The 21,420-nt window shown below is 58.4% G+C and overlaps 1 protein-coding gene across 3 annotated transcripts in view; it reads left to right on the forward strand.

The window, feature by feature from the left end:
- Positions 1 to 6,032: 6,032 nt before the first annotated feature.
- Positions 6,033 to 21,420, forward strand: part of COL18A1 (collagen type XVIII alpha 1 chain) — a 97,350-nt gene continuing 81,962 nt past the window's right edge. For all 3 annotated transcript variants that reach the window (XM_065942804.1, XM_065942805.1, XM_065942806.1), the window contains exons 1-2: positions 6,033 to 6,158; positions 6,260 to 6,354. In XM_065942804.1, coding sequence (XP_065798876.1) covers positions 6,148 to 6,158; positions 6,260 to 6,354 — 106 coding nt within the window. In that variant the 5' untranslated portion in view covers positions 6,033 to 6,147. The remainder of the gene's footprint in view (positions 6,159 to 6,259; positions 6,355 to 21,420) is intronic.

The raw sequence follows: 21,420 nt of genomic DNA on the forward strand, positions 1-21,420 counted from the left end.
CAGTGACCTATAATGGAGCTGGTTCAGTTGGGTCCCTCTCTGAATGGGGTGAGGGTGAGTGCAGGAGTGGTGGTCAAACATGCCAGGAGGGAGGCTGGAGGCTGTGGTGGGTCCCACACATTACTGGGTACAATGCGGTCCCACCCTGGAGGCTCCATCCTGGGCGCCAGTGTCGCTTGTGAAATATGTCTGCCTGCCTCCCTCCCTCCCTTCTCTTCTGCCCTGCACACCGCAAAGACACCATCCCTGGGCAGGGATAGGGGCCTGAATTCTCCTGGAGGGAAGTGGGAAGACCACAAACAAATAAGGGACAAGTGAACAAATAAAAGAACAAGAGCATTATTGAGAAGTGCTCTGCAGGAAAGTCAAGTAGCCTGACGTGGAGGTGAGCGCTGGGCTGCTGGTGGCCATCAGAACTGCTCGGAGGACCAGGAGGTCAGGCTGAGATGCGAGGACACGGGGGGTGGGGGCAGGGCAGACAGGACACAGGCTGCCCCCTGATGCTGACCTTGAAAGACAGCAGACATAGGTTGTGTGTGCATGTGTGGTGCTGGGGGGTGTACACACAGCTGGGGGTTGGTTTGCACTGAGCAGTCACCCCAGTCATCTGGGTGGGACAAGCAACACTGATTAACTTGTCTGAACGAGGCCGTGCCCCAGAGAACAGAAGGGGCCGGGGGTCCTGTTTGTGCTGGAAGGCTGCCAGGTGGGCAGGAAATGAGGGGAGGGAGGGTCACCCAGACCCCTTCCTTCTACTCACCGGAGTTGGCAACACGCACTTCCTTTGTATTGATGAGCCTCAGTGGGGACTAGGAATGTCCCAGGTCATTAGAGGATGCACTTGAGAATTCGGGGGCCCTCCCCTTTCCCCCGTGATTCAACCTGAGCTGAGGCATTTCCATGCAGCAGGGAAAAGAGGAAATGGCACGGCCCAAAGTTAATAGAAATGTGTATTTATGAAGCTTTGACAGTCACTTCTAACAGCAGGCTGCTCACCTCCTCGCTCGCGTGTTTCCCATCATGGCGCCATGTGGTGTTCATAGGGTGAGACATGGCTTTTCCACATACACATTCCCCGTTTAATTAGATTTTTCTTGGGGACGTAATAGTCCGTTTCACGTACATGTCATCATTACTTGCTGTTTTCAAATTCTGTCAACAAATCCCCCAAGAAAACCAGCTTCATCAGCTACCCCACCTGGTGCCCAGCGCTCTACTGGTTGGAGGCTGAGATCCAGGTGAGGCTGCCGGGAAGGGTTCAGACCTGCCTGCTGCAAAAGGCAGTGGCAATCCTGTCCTTCACCTGGCGGGTAGTTACTGAGGGTCCACCAGAGGCGGGTGTCTGGAGCTGCAGGTGAAAACACAGAAGTTGTGATGCCTGGGCCCCAGGCAGACACTGGCCGTGAGGGCAGCAGGCTTGAAAACTAATAAATATGGAGTCTCACCCTGATGTGCCCAGTGGGTCAGAGAAAAGAAACAGGGGCGGCAGAGGAGGTAGGGGGCAGAGTCCATCAAAGGCCAGGGCCCAGGGCCAGGGTCGGCCGGTCCACTCATCTTCCGGCCGCGGTTATGTCTCAGACATGGTGGATGGGCGATTAGGGCCTGAGGACTGACATGTGACAGGTCTGGAGCTAGATAGGACGTTAGATACACTTTGTGTTGGATACGCTTTTCACAGCCGGCTCTGTCTACCACTTTCCTTTCCCCAGTGAAAAGTTACTACTGTCTTGCAGCAAGCCCAGGGCATCTCTGGACACAAGGAGAAAGAGCAGCTCGGGCAGAGGTCAGATGTCCTCCCTTTCCCGTCTCTGGCCTTGCTCCGTCTGCTGGGCCCTCAGCCCCTTCCCTACATGTGCTCTCTCTCTCTGCACAAACCCACAGTCCCACCCAGGACGCGCCCATGGAACAAGCAGCTGCCCACCGCACAGGTCTGACTGCAGCCGGGCCCCTGTCATCAGAAAGGCCCTGTATCGATTGAAAACACAAACACCCAGCACTGGCAGTGGAGGGGCAGAGCCTCTGTTTCCATCAGTCAAGCATCCTGGTCTTGTGGGTCCCTGCTTGGTGGGTGTCTCAGAGACCCCAACCCTGCGTGTCACTGGGATGAGCTGGGAGGAGCACAGCTCTTCTGTGTCATCTGTGGGGCCTGCTGCACTGGAGAGGGATGGGACCAGCACGAGGAACAGGGAGGGAGGCCCGCGCCTAAGGACAGGCCAACTGGTACTTCTCTCCAAATGCATCCCCTTCTCAAACATACCACGTGTTCCAGAACTGCACTGTGCTCAGGCTGGCCCTCTCCCCAGCTCCCTTCCCACTGAGGGCCCTCGATCTTGGACACCCTTCCCCCACCCCTCCAGAGCCCCTGTGGAGCACCTGAGGGCTGAACCTCCCCTGCTGCCCAGACTGTGCTCAGAGGGCCTGCCTGCCGCCCAGCCCCAGGCACAGCGGGGGGTCCTCCTTTTCTGGGAGGAGTTGACTTGGGTCTGCCGCTCCTGGAAGGCAGGGCTGCCTGGACCCAACTGCACTCGGTTCCCTGGTGGGAGTCTTTGTGAAGGAGGGCAGGGAGACACAGAATCCAGTGCTGCTTGCACGCATTTGGGGTCTTATTTTCTTCGCACATGTCTGTAGTTTGTATTTTCCTACAGTGATGATGCATTATTGATATTTGTGGATATAATAAAGCTCTAATAAAAAAAAAGATGCAAAAGCCACGGGAACTCTGGAGACACCTAGCAGTGAGTCTGTGATAAGACAGTCAGTGAAAAAAATAAGCACAAGATGTGTATTTTCACAGCTGTAAGTTCTGCAGTCATAAGTGTTCACAGTAAAAAGGCCATTTGTGTATTTTTGAAGTTGGCCCTCCCTCCAAAGCCCACAGAGGGGGGCTTGCCCCTGCTGGGGGGCTTCCGATCTGAGAGAGGGGAGACATGGCTAAACTCCAGTCCCCAGTGTGGGCAGGGACGCAGCACTGCCGTCCTATTCCAGGTTCTCCTTCCTGGAACCACGGTCAGGCCCAGTGGGCTGGGTTGGGAGGGCAGGGGAGAAGAAAGACGCCCCTCCCTTCAACTTCCTTACCCTGGAGCAGGGCTGCAGCCCACGGCCAGATGGATAGATGGCGCAAGGCACAGGAAGGGATGCTGCCAGGACCCAGTACCACACACACAAACACGCCACACACACAGGGACCTGAACACACTGAAACCCCACAGGACCTTGCAGGGCCCTCCAGGGTACAAAAGCCTTCCTGTGTTCCCCGGTTCTCGGTCCTCGTTTGTAGAAAAAGCTCAGATTAGAGGAGTTACTAATTAGAGAAGCCAGGGAACCAGAAACAAAAGAGAAGCAGCCTGTCCACAGCAGCAGTGATAGCTCCAACAATGGTCAGTGATAAAGCAGGGTCCTGGCTTCTCCTTGAGGGATGCGCACAACAATCTGACCCAAATCCTTGTTCTGCAGAAACCAAGACCCCACCCAGGTGGAGTAGGGGGACCACATGCTGACCACAAGCATGCAGACCCCAGACTGGCTGGGACAGAAGGTTGACGATACTGACTCCTGATTACCTCATCACCAACCAATCAGAAGAAAGTCCATGAGCTGCAGCCCTCAACCCAAATGCTGCCTTCTCTTAAAGTTACCGGGTAGTTTGGGTCTTTTGAACATGAGCTGCCTGGTCTCCTTGCTTGGCACCTGCAATAATAATCACTGTAGGGGCTCCCCTGGTGGTTCATTGGTTAAGAATCTGCCTGCCAATGCAGAGGACACTGGTTCGATCTCTAGTCCAGGAATATCCCACATGCCATGGAGCAACTAAGCCTGTGTGCCATAGCTACTGACCCCGTGCTCCAGAGCCCTCAAGCTGCAACTACTGAGCCCATGTGCTACAACTACTGAGGCCAACGTGCCCTAGAGCCCACGCTCTCCACTACAATGAAAAACCTGCACTCTGAAACAAAGAGCAGCCCCCACTGGCAGCAACTAGAGAAAGCCCACGCGTAGAAACAAAGACCCAGCACAGTCAAAATAAATAAATAAATAAATCTTAAAAAAAAAAACAACCCACTGTACTTTCCTTCATCACAACACAGTATCAGTAGGTTGGCTTTGCTGTGATCAGGCGAGCAGACCCAAGCTCTATCCAGTAACAACACTGACAGACACACATGCACAAAACAACACACAGTCATAGGAACTGCTCACACATAGACTCAGGCATCCCCTGCACACACACCTACTGACAGACACACATGCACATGGACCCCACCCAACCCCTCCATACATAGACAACAAGTTTTGCATTTCTATTCAATGCTGTTCTCTTTCATTTAAAAAAAAAATGTAGTCATAATCCTCTAAGTTGCATTCTCTTCTCGCCGCCGTGGGTCATGAGCACCTTTTTCATGGGACCAGGAGGACTCCAGGTTCAGAAGCAGATGATGACGGAGGGGTGAGCAGGTGAACTGGCGCAGCAAGACAGGACAGACGTGGCCTGGGGTGCCCAGCAGCACCCATCAGCCTTTGAAGACTGAAGCGGATGGGGGAGGGGGATGATGCCGTGGGACTGGAATCCCAGCAGGCCCTCTGCTAGGGCTGCAGGGCCAGGGGGAGGAGGGGGGGTAAAGGAGGGAGGGAGGGAGGGGCTGCGGGCCACTGCAGGAGGCTCCAGGAGCAGCCTGCTGGCCAGGACCTGGGGAGGTGGTGGCCGATAGTGGGTAGATACATACAGGAGGGTGTGGAGGGGGCCAGACCAGGGGCTTGGTTTCTAGGCTGATCTAGGCTGAGAGATGGTGAGGCTGGAGGTGCCGATGTTGCAGGGAATGCCCAGCAACGCATGGAGAGGCCCAGAGTCTGCACTGCAGACATGGCTCAGGGCTCCAGGCATGAGATGAACCAGGATCAGGAGGTGGCACAGAGAAGGAGGGGGGTGAATCCAGAGGGCTTAGCAGAGATACTAAGCCAAGGGCAATGGCCCTGGGACTCCCTGATTTTGATGGCATCGGGGACCCTATTTTTTGCAAACTGTGAGGGGATCAGATTCAGGGAAATGTGAGTTTACTTTAAGAGGCTGATGTGAGGGGCTCTGGTTGCCTGGAGAGGCCTGTGGGTGGTCTGAGGACTGGACCCCTTTAGCAGCTGCCTGGTGGAGGGAGGGACTGAGGTCAGGGGGTCACATGGGGGTTGGGAGCACAGGCCTGAGGAAGAAGAAATGACCAGACAGAGCTCCCAGAGTGGCGGAGGCTGGGGGAGAGGGGGATGAAGGGGCTGTGGGAGCCTGGAAGGCTAGGGTGGGGTGCAACGGGACTTCCAACGAAGGGGGTGGGCGCCTCCCGGACCAGGTCTTGAGGACTGGAGCTCCAGGGCAGAGGCCTCTTAGGGTGCAGGGCCCATCCCCTGGGAGGGTTCCAGAAGGTGTAAGGTGGGGAGTGGGGCCAGGGGATGCGACGGTGCTGGGCCCCGAACCCGTGAAGGCGGCGAGGCCGGGTGGGCTGCCACGACGCGGCCACTGTGCCCGAAAGGGTGGGCAGGTTAGAAGCCCAGCTGCCCTTTCCTCCAACCGCTGCCCCCTGGCGAGTAATGTCTTTGTTCATATAGCTCCTTTTCGCTGCCCCATCGGACTCAGGACCCGAGGACCAATCCCCTGGTTACAGTCACCTTCCCAAATAAACGCAGGGCCGTACACCCGCGGTTTGGAGCCCGAGTCCCCGGGTACCGTCGTGGGCAGCGGTAGGGGCAGGTGTTGCTGAGGCGGCGGGAGAAACACCACGGCTGCAGCGGAGGGGTGCTAGGACCCGGGGACAGGCCGATGAGCCAGGTCGGGGGTCCGAAGCCCTCTCCACTCCAGATCTACTCCCCGCCCCGGGCCCAGGGCCGCGTGCAGAGCTCGGCGCCCGGCCCTGCCCCCTGCCAGGGCCCGGCCCCACTTTCTTGCCTGCTCCGCCCCTTGCCCACCCTCCGCCCCGCCCCTGCCGCGGTCGGTCCTCAGTCCCAGGCCCGTCGTCCCGCCCCCTGACCAGCCCCGCCCCCGCCCGCCCCGCCCCCGCCCCCTGCCACCGGCCTGGCCCCCGCGGCGGCCAGAGCTCCGCTGGCCGAGCGGGTGCACCGCGGCTGAGCTCGCAGCATCCCTCTGCACAGACGTCCAGCTCGCGGAGCATGGCGCCGAGGTGCGGGCCGCGCAGGGCCACGGACGGGCGGGTTCCGGGAGGTCGCACGGGCGGGGAACGGGGACGCGCGCTGTGCCCTAACCTGTGGCTTGTGCCTGCAGGTGGCTTTGGCTGCAGCCGCGGCGGCGTCGCCTCCTGGACTTGCTCGCCCACCTGGTCCTGCTGCTTGGGGTCAGCGCAGCGTCCGCCGAGCCGGGTAAGACCAGTGCCCACACGAAAGTGCCTGCGCTGGGGACGCCCGCCTCCGGCCGCACTTTGTGCGGGTCTTCGGCCGGTCCTAGGCGGCTACGGCCTCAGCCCCGCCCGTCTCGGCTTCGGTCCTGGGAGGCGGTCCCGGTTCTGCCGACGCGTGCAGTTGGCCAGCGGGCGGCGACTGGAGGGGGCCGGGGTCGGGCCGGGGCCATATGTCCGGAGTGTCCTCGACTGCGGGCTTCGGGCCACCTGGGCGTGCCCGGGACCGCGGAGCGGGTCGGGCTGGGGATGGTGCGGACGGTCCGCGTCCTGAGATCCTCGTATCGTGACCGAACTTCCGCGACTCTGCGGGGAAGTTGGTGCGCTCGGCGGACAGCGCTGCGGCAGAGGGCCAGCGAGGGATCGCCCGAGGTCGTGGTAGCGGCCGTTACACGCGCGGTGGTTCGGAGACGCCCGGGCATCCGACGCCCGACCCAGGCCTGTGTAGCCGTCACCGGCCTAGTACCTCCCAGCGCCTAGGCGGCTGCAGCAGGTCGTACCTCTGGGACCCCGCGTTACCGCGCGGAGTCAGGCTGATCTCCGGGAAGGACGGCGCGGTGCGGAGCGCAGCCGTGTGGTTTCCAACCTGTTGAGGCAAAAGTGCTCAGGTTTCCCTAGAGCCAGCCTTTGTGCGTCGCCGGAGTCCCGGGCCCCAGGCCTCTGTCTCCGCGCCCTCCGTGGTGTCGGATTGCGCGCGGTCCCTTTGATGCGGCCGAGCGCCGAGCAGCCGCCGCGAGAACAATGCGCGGAGGTCCGTTGTTTGGCGGCGCCCGCTCGCCGCTTCTCCCGCGTGGACCGCAGACGGTGCTCCGGAAGGCCGCTCGGGTCGCACGGAAACTCCCTTTGCTACCAGTTTGGGGGACCCCGTTCCCACCCAGACGGCCGCCCAGGTCCTCGTCCCAACAGGCCCCCGCAAAGTCCCAGGAGGAGCTCGCGGTGGGGGGAGGAGGGCTGCCGGACCCGAGGGGAGCCCCCACCCCCAAAGAGTCGGTGTTTTCTCACAGGTAGACCCTTTGCCCTGACACCCGTCCTGGGCAGCCCGCTCCCCGCGGCCAGAGTGACTGTTAACTGTGGTCACCACAGCGGCCACACACCTGCTGCCACAGCTGGCCGGGGAGGGGGCATGAGCTGGGGTGGGGGGGGGCTCCTGGGAGACGGCCACGGTAATCTGCTTCATTGTTTCCAGTCAGCTTGGTCACCGGGTTAAATAGCAACGCAGACCTTTTAAAAATGCAACCACCTCATAAAGAGACGTTTTTAAAGAGATGGTGTGGAAAGCACCTGTTTGTAGAGGAGCAGGTAATTCCTCATGTATTTGTGTTAACCTGGGGGGCGAAGGGGGTGCTTTTAGGAAGTGTTTGTCCTTGCCGGGATCTGGGGTCCTCGGATTTCTTGGGGCCCTTATGACCTCCTGGAACTACTGCGGTGGCTTTCGGGACCACCCCCTCAGGCTTGTGCAGGAATGTGTAACCACAAAGCCTCTTTTATAATCGTGCGTCCTCTTGGGAAAGGAAGGACACTGAAGCATCCACACCTCAGCTTATGAAGTTTTGTGACCAAGGGGAGGAAATCAAGGGTGATGACTGGGCATTAGAAAAGGAAAAATAAAATGTTATGTCCACAAGCTTTGGTGAGGTGAGAACTCGGAGGGTGTTCAAGTTAACGCAGACTCTGGGAGTGGTGGGGGGAGCGTGACAGATCAAGAAATGGCGTGTTTTATCTTCTGTCCCACCACGTGGCTGCTATGGGGCTTTGCATAGTCCCAGGTCCTTTGGGAGGAAGAAAGCCCCTTCCGAGGTGCCTGATGGAATGCAGCTCTTTCTGTTCCCTGGGGCTTAAAGCAGGAAGCAGGCTCAGCGGGCTGTGCACTGCCCACCCCTCCCCCTTGTGGGGAAAACTCAGGTCCTGCCCTTGCTGGGCCAAATCCCTTTGGGATGGGGTAATAAGTGCCCCCTCTAGACACTATTGGAGAAGAGCTAATGTATGTGAAATCCTGACTTAGCAGGGGCTCGATTTGTCCTGGAAATGCTTCAGAATTCCTCTTGGGAGTCAAAAACTTAAGCCCTGTTGGCTGATTTTAACATTTTTTCTAACCTCAAATGATGCGCTTTCCCATGTCTGTCTCTGAGCTGCACTTGACCCCTCCCCCAAGTCTCTTGCTGTTTTGTTTGAGGCATTGCCATGTCACCCTGATGCTCTTGACTGGTGCCGTGAGCTCCCGAATAACCAGAACCCACAGGGACACTTCAAGTGGCTTTACAGCCTGGAGGTCCAGAGCTGCCTCCAGTCCCACTCCTGGAGGAAGTACGGGAGTGGCACCTGTTACAGTGGCCCTCTGCCCGTGGGTCAGTCCTCTAGGGCTGAGGAAGAAGGACCTTGCCCAGTGGGCATTTGCAGGATGGCAGGGACTAGGCTAAGAGCATCACTTGAGTCATCTTGTCTTTGGCCCCTCCCACATGTGATCTTGGGCTCAGGCTCTCAGCTCCCCCCACCCCACACCCCCAGACCTGTGTGTCCCACCCTTTCTCACCACTAGGACTTCCCAGCGTCCATCAGTGGATCCAGGTCTTAGCTGATAGCTGTGGTTCCCCTCCCCCACTTCCTGGGTGGTCCTGCAGGGTTTGGGCTTGAACAAGACACAGCCAAGACCCCGCGTGTCCCCACGTCTGCAGTGTCTTCATTCTGGGTCCACAGGACCTGAGTAAGGGACCTAAGCTGAGGAAGGAGCTCTCATCCAAGGCAGACTTGTTTCGAGGGGCCGTGTCATTGGGGAGTCTTCAAGGTTCAGGTGCAGGACCTCTAAGATAGTCTTGAATTTCAGCAAAACTTGTTTTTCAAGCACTTCTGCTTTCCTTTAAAAAGGAGGAGGAGGAGGGGGAAAGTCCTTGCACAGAAACCTAGAAGGAGAGAAACTGACTCCATCCAGAGCTTGAGGGACTGGGTGAGCCTGCCCCGCCCGGCCTACTTCACCCATGAAAATACATGCTCAACAAATGTGCACACACATGTGCACACCCACACACATAAATGTTTCACATGCATATGCAAATATGCAAGCATATGTGCACATAAATGCACCTGCAAATGTGCACACACAAATGTACACTTGCATACACAAATATACACACATGCACACATATGTGCACACATACACAACAAATGCACGCCCTTGCATGCATGCACTCACATGTGCATGCACGAATATATATACGTGCACATACATGTGTGCACACATGCACACATGTATGTGCACACATGCACACTCATTTTCTCCCCACCAGAGTGCCTGGCTCTCTTCATCTGGGTTGTTGGAGATATCCTGGGGCTCCGTGGGGGGCAGAATGGAGCAAGACCAGTCTTCTGACGTGATGGCTAGCAAACCCTCTTGTGGTTTGAGCACTATTAGGAAGAACTGGTCAGCAGAGGGGGTGGACCCAGGCCCAGGGGCTGACTTCTTGCCAGTGCTCAGGGGTCGGATGCAGTGGGTGAGGGGCAAGCTGGTCTTGCCACAGATGTGGCTAACAAGCAGATCCCTGCTCCATGTCTGTCCTCAGTGGCCACCCATCACTCCATGACACATGCCCATTTGCAGCCCTGGTTGAGGGAGGTGTGGCCACCCTGGTGCCTGTGAGGGCAGACCACAGATGGCACATTCTAGTCTCAGCTCTGCTCAGAAACTTGGAGGATCTGGGTTAGCTGTCATCTGAGAGAGAACCCCACAATGGCCCCTCTTTGCAGAACACAGCTGGCCAAGCACCAGCTGTCTGACGTCTGGGTAGAAGGTGACATTGCAGGATGTAAGACATAGAACTACCTGGAACTGGATAGTATTGGTGGGAATAGGGGAGAGATTACTGGGAAAATTAAAATATATTTTTAACATGCTCATAAGATAATTGAATTTGATATATTTTGATGGCAATGTCCCCAGGATTGAGTTGCTGCAGTGTGCCGGGGAGTTCCCATAGCTCTGCCCACCTGCCAGGTCATGTGGCTCCTCTGGGCATGCCTGCCTCCCAAATCTGATGGCAAAGGGCCTGGGAGAAGCCCTCCCCCAGGTACAGCTCCTTCCTGAGGAGGACTGGGCCTCTGAGCCCCACCCTGCCCTCCTGCCACCTTGGGAGCAGGGGGAGGGGTGGTGGGCTTGGCCTCAGTTTCCTGCCTTAACCTGGGGCAGGTGCCCCGAGCAGCAGGTGGCCACGCCATGAAGCTTCTCTTGGCACTGGTGTCTGACATGCCTTATGTTTGCTGCTGCTTGTGGTATCTCCTAGTGGTCTTCCCCAGTGGCTCAGCAGTCAAGAATCTGCCTGTAATGCAGGAGACCCGGGTTTGATCCCTCGGTCAGGAAGATCCCCTGGAGGAGGGCATGGCAACCCACTCCAGTATTCTTGCCTGGAAAATCCCATGGAGAGAGGAAGCCTGGCGGGCTACAGTCCACGGGGCTGCAAAGAGTCAGACATGACTGAAGTGACTGAGCACGTGGTATCTCCACCCTTGTCGGGGACCTTGCAGTGCCCACGGCATCACTCAGGGATTCTCCAGGAGACACAGTGCCCCGCTGCTTCCCAGTACAGCCTGGTTCCAGCAGGGTGTGGATGGGTGATGCGCGCTGGCCCCTGGGGTCATGTTTTCCATTGGTGGTTCTGGGCTGCACTGAACGCCTGTCAGAAGGAGCTTTAGATCACAGATGCGCTGAGTCAGACGAAATTTGGAGGCTGTGGGGCAGAGTCTGTGTTACGCCAGCTTGCCTGCAGGGCCCGTTCGCTGCCCCAGCTCCTCCAGCAGAGGAGGCAAGCCTCAGCACGGCCTCCTGGCTGTCTTCAGCGAGTGCCCAGGAAGGAGGACTTGTTTGCAGGCTGGTACATCTTTCTGGAATTCCATGCTTGTAGATGGGGATGCTCCGGGGCTGATCCACCGTGACGAGGCTGGTGGGATAGGGCAGGAGGACCCAGCACTGAGCTGAGGTGACAAGTGGGGCTGTCAGCCACCCCTGGTTTCTGGATGACCAGGTGGCTCTGCCATGGGTCTAGCTGGCCCAGGCACTGACCATGGTCGGGGTTGACCTTCACAGGGTGTTTTCTTACAGAGGCCATGAGGCCAGAACTGAGGACTTAAGGATGGTTCTGAGGGCGACAGGATGGGTCTTTGTGACCGGAGCTAGCATCTAGGTGATGGGTTACTGTGGGGGGCCTGGCTGGACACTGCAGAAACCTGCCCGTGCTCCTGATGGATGGGTTTCAGTGGTTTTCATGGAGCCCGGACTGAACACCTTCAGATATCACACCTTATAAATTTATTTTATTCATCCAGTCATTCATTTAATTTTGGTGTCCAGTGCTCATTTTACTCTTTGCTCTGTTCCTTGAGCAGATTCAGATCGGGCAGTCAGGCCTGCTTGTTTTGAGTCTGAGCTCACATCTCAGTGCCGATATCAGACTCAGGCAGCTGGGTCTGTTGTTTGCACAGAGCCTGCCAGCGCAGGCGGTTCTTGGTGAGCTGAGAGGCACCTTCTGCTTTGAGACTTGAGCTGGCGAGAAAGCAGGGCCTGGAGGGCCCATCCCAGCAGGGGTGTACTGTACTCAGGCTTCCACCTAGCAGAGGGGAAGGGAAGGGCCTGGGGGAGGGGCGCCCACCAGCTTCCGGGGGGTGGGGTGAGGGGCACATCTGCTGGGACCTGGATCCAGGGGCCCTGTGGCTTCCAGGATGAAGGGACACCGTTCTTCCTCATTCCCATTTAGGCAAACCAGAGGACTTCATCTTGGTGCGACTACAGTGATTATATGGCTTCTGCTGCTGTGACAGTGCCAGGTGGGAAATCCCACCCCCCACCCGTGCTGTGAGGAGGGCAGGGTCGTAGGAGGTAACGTTCTGGGACCCCCGGCAGCTGGCCCAGGGCCTGATGCAGGGGGTGCTGACCCTCGGAAGGGGCCCTGCCTCTCTGAGCACCCTGGGTCCTGTGCCAGCGCGCCAGTGTCACAGAGTCAGGGTTTCTCCCAAGCGAGGGCTCACGAGTCTTGAGGGACAGCGTCAGGATTTGCACTAGAGAACTTCGGAAGGCCTTCCTTCCTCCCCAGTCAGTCTGGGGCTGGCAGGTTGTGGGTGGTGACCCCAGCCTCCTGGCCTGGGGCCATCGACTTCCTCTTTCCTGACTCACCTTTGAGCACCTCTGCGTGCGCCCTGCCTGGCCCGATAGGTAGGTAAACAGCAGTGTCCCTGGTGACACAGGGCTGGCCGAGTACATCCACTGTGGGGTCTGAGCTCCTTGTCTGGGAGACCCCTTGTTAGTGCTGGGGCTGAGTGCAGGGGGGTGGGTGGCTGTGGTTGGAACCCGTGGGAGGGTGGGCATCCCCCCAGATGGACAGGAGGTACCTTCAACTTTTCAGCCCAAGCTGCCAGGGCTGGCATTGTCGCTTTGAAAATCTTGCTTCTGTGATAAGTGGAGAAACGCGGTTTCTCTGTAGTGAGGGTGCAGGTGCTGGTGTTATTCGGCCTCCACACATCTCCTTGCTCTGACATCTGTTCTCTGTCCCTGCATCGCCTTCCTCATCATCAAGTCCGCCTATGGTGTCACCTTGCAGGGGGCATATTTGGCATAGTTTCTAGTTTGTGGTCAGGGTTGGAATTCCTTAAAGCATGGAGTTGGGGTTTTTTTTTCCTTCTGTTTTTTATGGCTTTTTCCTGTGGAGGTGGGGCACTGCTCAGGGACCACACTGGGACCCATTCACGTCTCAGGGGAGGTATGGGCTTGGGAGAACTCCGAGAGGCAAACTGGGCTGGGCTGGCAGAGCCCCGGGGGCCACGTGCCACATGGGACTCTTATCTTCTTTACTCCACCTTGCTGGGCGTGGAATTGGAGCTGGTCCTTGCAGAAAACAAGTGTGGGGTCACTAAATCCTCATGTAGTACAACTGGCAAGCAGCCCGGCTGGCCACTTTGTGTTTGTGGCTGGGACACCATCTGCTATGTGGGCTGAGTGCCCAGGCTCGAGGTTTTAATTCTAGTTCTGCCTTCTAGTGCTATGTGACCTTTAGCAGATTCCTCACCATCTCTGTGCCTCTGGTCTGTAAATTGGGAAGGACAGTGGGCTCTGCGGACCTGAGTAGGGTATTTCTGCAGGGAGTTCCCTGGGATGGATGCATCCTGACAGCCCTTACCGGGCTCCCGGGACATCATGTCAGGGATGGTCCCAGCCAGCCACAGGGTGGGGCGCAGAGGAGGGCCTGGTGAGAGCAGGAAATGGGTCCACGTGACCGGAACATGGTTTCTGGTGCTTCTTCCCTGCCCGTGGGCTGCGCCTGCTGAAACGATCATGAGTGTCAGACAAAGCAGCCCACTCACCCCGAGGCCCGAAGCCCTCTCAGTGCGCGGGCCCCTGGGCCAGTGCGGTCTCGCCCACCCACACGTCCCATGGGAGCAATCCAGGGAACGCAGACTTGCCTCTGCCTGTTGGATCCTGTTACGAGGCTGCTGTATTTTGAAAACTCTCCCACTGAGATTCCACGGGGCCTCTTGTTCTCCACCAGCCAGGCCGGTTCCTGGGTTCCTGGGTCGAGGCCCTATCAGTGCCGGGAACCAGGCTCAGCCTGCTGGGATGTCATCCAGGCGGCGTCTGCTCAGACAGCAGGCAGCACAGCATCCTTTCTGCCCTCGGTCACCGCGGCCTTCCAGCCAGGACGAAGGGAAGCCACCCTTGATCCTGTCTGTGCTCACGTTCGGGGTCTCCCCACCTGACCCTGCGCCTCAAGACCCCTCCAGTTGCTGCCCCACCCAGCCACTGCCCAGTGACCGAGCACTGACCCTTCGTCCCCTCGTGGGGGGCCTGAGGGCTTTAGAAGGCTAGCCCCCAGGAGAAGGCTGCTGGACCTCTGCTCCCAGGGGCAGGTGCCCTGTGGCGCTAGCCCATCTCTGTGACTGGGGGAGGCCTTCTCTACCGTAAATCATTATTGCAGCGAGACATCCTCTGTCCCTCCACTGAGCACTGCCTGGCTGCTCCTCAGCCTCTTGGCTGCTGGCCAGCGCGGGGATGCAGATGGTCCCTTCTGAGCCCAGATGCCCCTCCTGGCCCGGCCTTCCTGCCCCGTTTCAGGTTCTGGCTGACACTTTGCTCACTTCTCTGGGTCCTGGGGTTGCAGGGTTACCCTGCCCCCACCCCGATGGGCAGTGCTGGCAGCAACCTCTTCTTGTTTTGTGTCCTCACATCTCAGCCTTATCCCCATGGCACCAGGGGAACCGTCTCAGTCCAGGCCACAGGGCAGCCAGGGCCTTCCTGTTTCTGGCTAAAATGAGCCTCCATCCCTGGGAAACTCGGGTCCAGCCGGCGGTGACTCAGAATCTGCAATGCTCTGCCGATCCTTCATGACCTCATATTGTGAGATAACTAAGAATGGACACCACCCGTTCCTACACAGCCTTTACTGCCATTGTGGGGAAATCCGACCTCTTAACATACCTGGGCTGTCCTCCCTGCCGACTCCGATCTGGCTTGTGTGGATGAATGGTCCTTCTGGGTGCAGAAGCTGGAGGCCTGCGGGAGAGCCAGCTGCCAGTCAGTCTGCTCCTCGGATGATATAACACCCCCACACTCCCACCCCCAGACAGGGAACTCACTGTCCAAACACCTAACTTGTCCACATTTAGGAACCTAGACAAGCACTCACCTCATTTGAACTTTTACTTCCCGTGGCACATGGTCCGCTGAACCTCAGCCCCAAGGCATCCGTGTCGGCATCCACAGGACTGCGAATGCTGCCTTATGTGGTGAGAATGACTTTGGATGGCATTAAGGCTCCTGAGCCTCAGAGATTACCCTGGATTATCCAGGTGGTCCTATGTGTAATCCTAGGTCCTGTGAAGGGATGGGGGAGGCCGAGGGTCAGGTCAGAACAGAAAGACGTGATGGAGGCAGAGGTTGAGGGAGAGATGGGAGGATGCAGGAAGGGGCTGTGAGCCGAAGTGCACAGGCTCTTATAGATGCCAGCCCAAGGGGTCCCCAGGAAGGAGCACGGTCATGCTGACCTGGGTCTTAGACCTCCAGCCTCCAGAATTGTAGGAGCTCAGCTTGTGTGGTTTTGAGCCCCTGATGTGTGGTCATTTGCTCCAGCAGTCACACGACTATGTCCAGTGTGTGGTTGGGTCACCAAAAGGGGTGGAGTTGCAGTGATGGCAAACCCTATCATTTGTAAAGTGATGCTTCCTGTCGGCGTGGAAACTTTAATACATTCGAAGGCCCTGGGATGCCCCCCACGCCCTGTGGGGGCCCTGGCGTCTCCTTGCTGACCCCGAGTCCCGAGGGTCCACTCTCTGGCCTGTGTGTCCTGCACCCTGGGCTGCGGCTGTCTGTAAAGAGGTTAGACAGGCCCGTCCTAGGGACCTCTTAGGGTTCGAGCCCCAGAGTGACCACGCGTGTCCCCTGTGGCACTGTGGGCTCCGACATGCTGGGCTGGGCTCTGACTGGTGATGAAAGCCTGAGCGTGGGGGAAGCTGGTGGACAGGGGGCAGATGAGCGTGGCCAGGGAGGACGGCGGAACACTCGGGAATGCCTGGATGGGCCTGTGAGCAAAGCGACTGTGTGTGGGGCGCTGTCCTGGGACTCTTGGCTGGCTGGGCCCTCACAGGGCGGGGCTGGGTGTTATCCTCCACAAGGTCAGACAGCGACCCGCTTTGTTCTATTTTTGGAGAATGAGGCAAATGGCACAAAAGCACATTCCCAAAAAGTGCCAGTTCTGCCCAGCACCCTGGCATGTTGAAGATTTTTATAAAGAAAAGCTGACCCACTGTTGAGCAAGTGGACAGTACTCAGAGCTCGTCGAATGGATCACTGCCTGAGTGGACCTTCAGCTATCCATGATGGGCCTTCAGTTATCCGGGTGCTGGATGGACCTTCAGTTGTCTGGATGCTGAGAGACTCAAGGGCCAGGGGAGCTGGGGGCCAGACTTGCTTCACTTACGAAAACAGTCTGCGAAGTGGGCTCCTGCCATGTAAATGCTGTCTTTGTTGCCCACATACAGGCTGTCGTACGCTCTCCTCTGGCACAGGGACCTCTCTGAGAGCTTATGTACTCAGCAGAGCAGAGATGTCAGGCAGGATGTGCAACCAAGAGGTCGGCCTGACTCTGGCAAGCCTGGCTTTATGTCCCCTGGGCAGCACACGATGGTGGCGGATAGCCAAGAGGAGCTGGGGACTGAGCCTGGGGCCTGGTTTGCCCTCCTCCTCGTCCCCTGACTTCCAGAAGTGGACCAACCCCCACCAGGCCCTCTGCCAGCCACCTCGGGAGCAGCCAGGGCTGGCCCAGCCCAGAGGTCATTTCCTGGCAGGGACCTCAGGGGGCTCTGTGGGGAGGCTGTGCAGTAGCACCCCACTCCCCGCCTCCTCCAGGCCATGGGACGAAGGAGGGGCAGGCACACTCCTCTTCCCAGATTCCAGAATCCAGGGCCTTGGGCGGGAGCATTGTCCACAGCAGCCTGATCACCCTGGTCTGTTCTGTCCACGCTGAAGACCCCACTCAGTGCAGGCTGAACTGGATTTTGGATCCTAACTAGTTACTAGACACTGGATAGCTGTTCCTCACTCACTTGAGTCCCGCTCTCTATTGCTCCACAGACTGCAGCAGGCCGGCCAGGTTTCCCTGTCCTTCACCATCTCCTGGAGCTTGCTCAAACTCATGTCCATTTACTCGGTAGCCCCAGAAGGAATGAAGAGGCTGAGCCAGAGACATGGGATGGTTGAATTCTAAAGCCGCAGCCCCACCCGCCTTCACCCCATCCTCCTTTCCCGTCGTTTTCCCAATTACACACCAGCATCCCTTGGGAACATTCTGGGATGATGAGTGCTTCCGGGGCGTTGTCTCACTCTGAGTGTAGGTGTTTGGAAGAGTCTGATTTGATCTTTGCCCTTTTCTTCACAAGAACAGCCCTTGTGCCATCACATGCTTTTTCTAAAGGTCTGAGTGATGAGGAATGTCTCCCATTTTCCCAGCTCAGGACATGTGTGTTGGAGCCACGTCCTAAAGGGCAGCACCAGGCCTGAGCTTCCAGGAGCCCCAGGCACGGTGGGGTCTGCAGAGACCCCCTTGTGCCACGGTGTCCTGAGTGGACATCGTGGTATCAGCAGTGATGGTTACTCTCTGTGACTGCCCGAGCCTTGGGGCTCCCTGCCTTTTCCCTGTGCCTGTTAACTGGCCCCTGGATGGCCCACCAAGCCTGTCCTTGTGCCGGGGCCTGGGGTCCCTGCAACCTCTTTCCTGGGTGTCCTCGCTGCCCTGCGGCTCATAGCTCTGGGTCCTGGTCTGACCGCCCCTGTGCCAAGGGGTCTGGGCCATGCGTCCTGCCCTCCTGCCGTCCACCTGCCCCTTCTCAGTGGTCAGCGGGCCAACTCTGCCCTTTTTGTGAGCTCTGGCTCCCCAGACCTGGGTGTGCATGTTGGGAAGGCCACATACTGGCTGTGGGGTAAACTGTTCCAAACCCAAGTTGTGATTGCCTTTGCCAAGGTGAAGCCATGTCATCTCCACCCCAGTCTTCATGCCCCCAAGGCTAGGTTGAGGGGTTGCCTTATGGCCTGTGCCATTCCTGGGCCTGGTGGCCGACCCTGAGTTGTGGTGACGTCCGCGATGGTCGTGGGGCTCTGCCTGGCTGCAGACCACACTGGCTTCATCTGCAGCAAGCACGGGAGTTTCTCCCTCCCAATTTATGTCCGCTCCGCCTGCGAGCTTGGTCGTTGGTAACCGAGGACATGAGGGGCCCCTCGGATGAAAGCCCCTTTGTGTAGGGCCTGCGGCTGGCTCCGCCCTGGGCTGGCGCTCGCTGCCCGGGCAGGTACGATGGCCCTCTTGCCTCAGGAATGTCTCCATGGGGCACCGCAAGCAGCGTCCTTCTTTATCCGAGCTATCAGCTCGTGACACTGAGATTTGGGTCCCCATTTCTGGAGAAAGAGGAGAAAGGTCACACTGTCTAGACTCTAATCCAGCACCATGCGTTTCTTCCTCACCTGTATCCTGGCAACAGGATTATTATGACCAGCTGGGGTGGCATTCCTGTGGCCCGGCAAGATGGTTCCCAGTCCTCTCACTCCCTGGAACCTTCAGGGCCAGTGGTGGGTGTGGGCAGAGAAAGCTGCGGAGCCAGCTGTCTTCAGGCTGCCAGGAGCCAGGGGTGCAGGACTCCAGCGAGAAGCTCCAAGGCTCTGGACCCAGGGGCTCTGCGGGCAGCGTGTGCGACCAGTGTGGTCCCTGACCCCAGGCCGGGTTTCGTGTCCCACTACACATCCCTGTGTTTCAGCCAGAGGGGCAGGGCTGCCAGTGACCCACCTGTGCTCCTCAGCACCCCCCCCACCCCATGCCCACACTGGAAAGCCAGCCCCTCTCTGTGGCTCCCAATGGGCTTCCCAGCTCGTCTACATGGGTGCTGACTCTGTATCCAGCTTAGCTGCTGCCTGTGCTGGTCCCGCTCAGCACACTCTAGGCTCCAGCGGGCAGATGGGCAGGCAGAGGGCTCTGGGTGAGACTGGACTTTGTCCCCGGAAGTGTTTGCAGTTTTATGGTTTGTCCTTGCTGAAATTGACAACCCTGTGCTCGGCACTTAGTTCCCCTTGTGAAGAGACCCGCAGCCCACGTTCAAAGACCACCCATCCGTGCCTCTGGTCCCAGGAATGACAGTGGGTGGGCTGAGCAGTAGGAGTGGTCCCACTGCAGGGTCAGCAGCAGTCGGAGGGGAGGAGGAGAGAGGCACACCCAGTGAGTGGGTCCAGTGTGTGTAGAGCAGCAAGGTTGTGCTGAGTAAGGAAGAGTCCAGACTCCCTCTCTGCAGAGCAGAGTTCCATGCTGGCAGCCAGACTCTCCTCCTGACTTTCTTTTTGGGGCCCCAGGCAGGTGACACCCCCTCCTGCTCCATCACGTGGCCTCTGATGCAGCCTGGGGGCGGTGGTGGGGGGAGACAGTGGAGTGCAGGTTAGTGCAGCTAGAAGCACACGCCGCCTAGCTCGTTCACCTTCCTGACCCACCAGACCCTCCATTCCTGGTGGTGAGATGCTGGATTCTCCACCACCTGACTTGCTTCGATTTCATTTGATTAGGAACTGTCCTGTCTGTCTGGTGGGTCCTGCAGGTGCCGCCCATGGGGACAAAAAGGGCTGGGTTCATGGTGGGGTAGGGTTGGCAGGTGGCATTTTTGCTCTGAGCTGAACAAGGTTCATATTGTGTTAAATTCAGCCACATGCATGTGTTGCCTTCCTGACACAGAGTCCCCACAACTGGGCAGTGACTGGTGGGCGCTGGGGTTGGGAGAGGGTGCCGCTAAGATCTGGGCACCGCACACTGGGGACCTGCTTGTACTGGAGGAGCGAGAGCTCCGTGCAAGGGACCTCAGCCCCCAAGGACCCAGGTCTGGGGTGACCAGCCTTTGGGGTTCTTGAGTGGCTATGACTCTCATATCCACAGGGGTGGGCACTGTGGAGCCCCGCGCACATTCGACTTGTCCCACAGCTCCTTTCCTCCCATTCCATTGCGCTCACACACATACATACACATGCACACGCACAAGTACAGGTATGCTCACACCCCCACCTCACACAGGCTCACCCTGAGGTTTATCTGAGTAGCACCCACACCCTGGGGCTGGCTCCTTGCACACCCTCCTTGCTACTGGCAGGCACCTCTCCACCCTGGCACTCAGCTTCCTCCGAGCTCTGCAGCCGCCATCATGGTCCTCATCCTGGGGAGACAGATGGCCCCTCATCACCTTCCCCGAGACTTCTTTTGCCTGTCCTTGGAGGAGCCATTTGGGGCTGGAGTCTGGGACCTGGGGAGCCAGGCAGGGGTTCCTGGGCTGGTTTGGCTGGCCCGCTCTCCCTAACCCTGCACTCGCCTGGAGGAGAAAAATTATAGGCCCATTCTGGGCCCCAACCCTGCCTCCACATCAGCCTCCCTGTTGCCTGGGATGAAGAGGGTGGATAGTGGCTCAAGGCGCACTGGGATGCCCCCGGGGACCCCCTCCTGTTTGACACCCACCTTGAGCTTCCACCTGCTTCTTCTGCCCTTTCCCAGTCTGGCAGACTCGTCCACCCCCGGACCCGGTCCCCGCACCTCCACTCCGGCCGCTGACCTTTACTCTGCTTGATGTCCCAGGCATCAGTGCCCTGGGCTGCTGTCCTCTCCCAGGGCACCTGAGGCCCCTGGCAGGTAATATCCCTGGCACACAGCTGGGGCTCATAGAAGCTTCTCGAATGCTTGGGCGAACTTCTGAGGCTTTCATGAGAACCGAAGCTCATGAATTTGGCCCGAAGTGCATGGCCGGCTATGCCTCAGGTCTGAGTGGTGCAGTTCATAGGGCTGGGGGTGGGGGTGGGGGATGGCTTTGTTGGGCAGCTATTGGAGACACAGAGGGGCTCCTGCACCCCCAGTCATGAGGGGTCTCACCCACACCTGTGCGGTCATCAGCAGACTGAAGCCTGGCGGTGCCAGGAGGACTCAGATGGTGTCGTGGGCATGAGGCTCACGGGCTCTCCCTGCCTGGAAGCAGGGGCACCGTCCCCGGGGAAGGTAAGGATCGGGTGCAGACTCCTCCAAGCAGGAGGGCAGTTTCTAGGTGGTCTGAGAGGTTTTAGGGGCCGGTCGTCACTGCTGCTTCTTCCTCATCCTCAGGGCAGATCAAGCTGGGAAATGGGGTCCGTTGGCCTTGGGGTCTGAGGGGGAGCTCTTGCTGGGGTGGGAGAAGGGGGCACCTTGGTGATCCGCCATCTGTCCTGTGCACTTCTAGGTGGGAGGTCAAGTCTGCAGACCGTCCTGGGCCACCAGCCTCGCCGGGTGCCAGTTGGCCCCCTTCTGTGGGTCCTGGTCTCGTAGGGTCAGCCCAGGGCAGCCCTCACTGCTGTGTGCATGCCTCATCCTGGCCCTGCCGTGGGGCCAGGGTAGAGCTGAGCTCCTCGGTATGAACACGCAGGGCCCCCGAGCCGCTCCTCACCTCTGGAAGTATGACTCTGTAGTCACCGCAGGTGTATGGTTGCAGCCCTGGGAGGTGCCATCCCCCATGGCCTGTGGTC

Source organism: Muntiacus reevesi, chromosome 8, assembly GCF_963930625.1.
Source record: "Muntiacus reevesi chromosome 8, mMunRee1.1, whole genome shotgun sequence".
In the NCBI taxonomy this organism is placed as follows: Eukaryota; Metazoa; Chordata; class Mammalia; order Artiodactyla; family Cervidae; genus Muntiacus; species Muntiacus reevesi.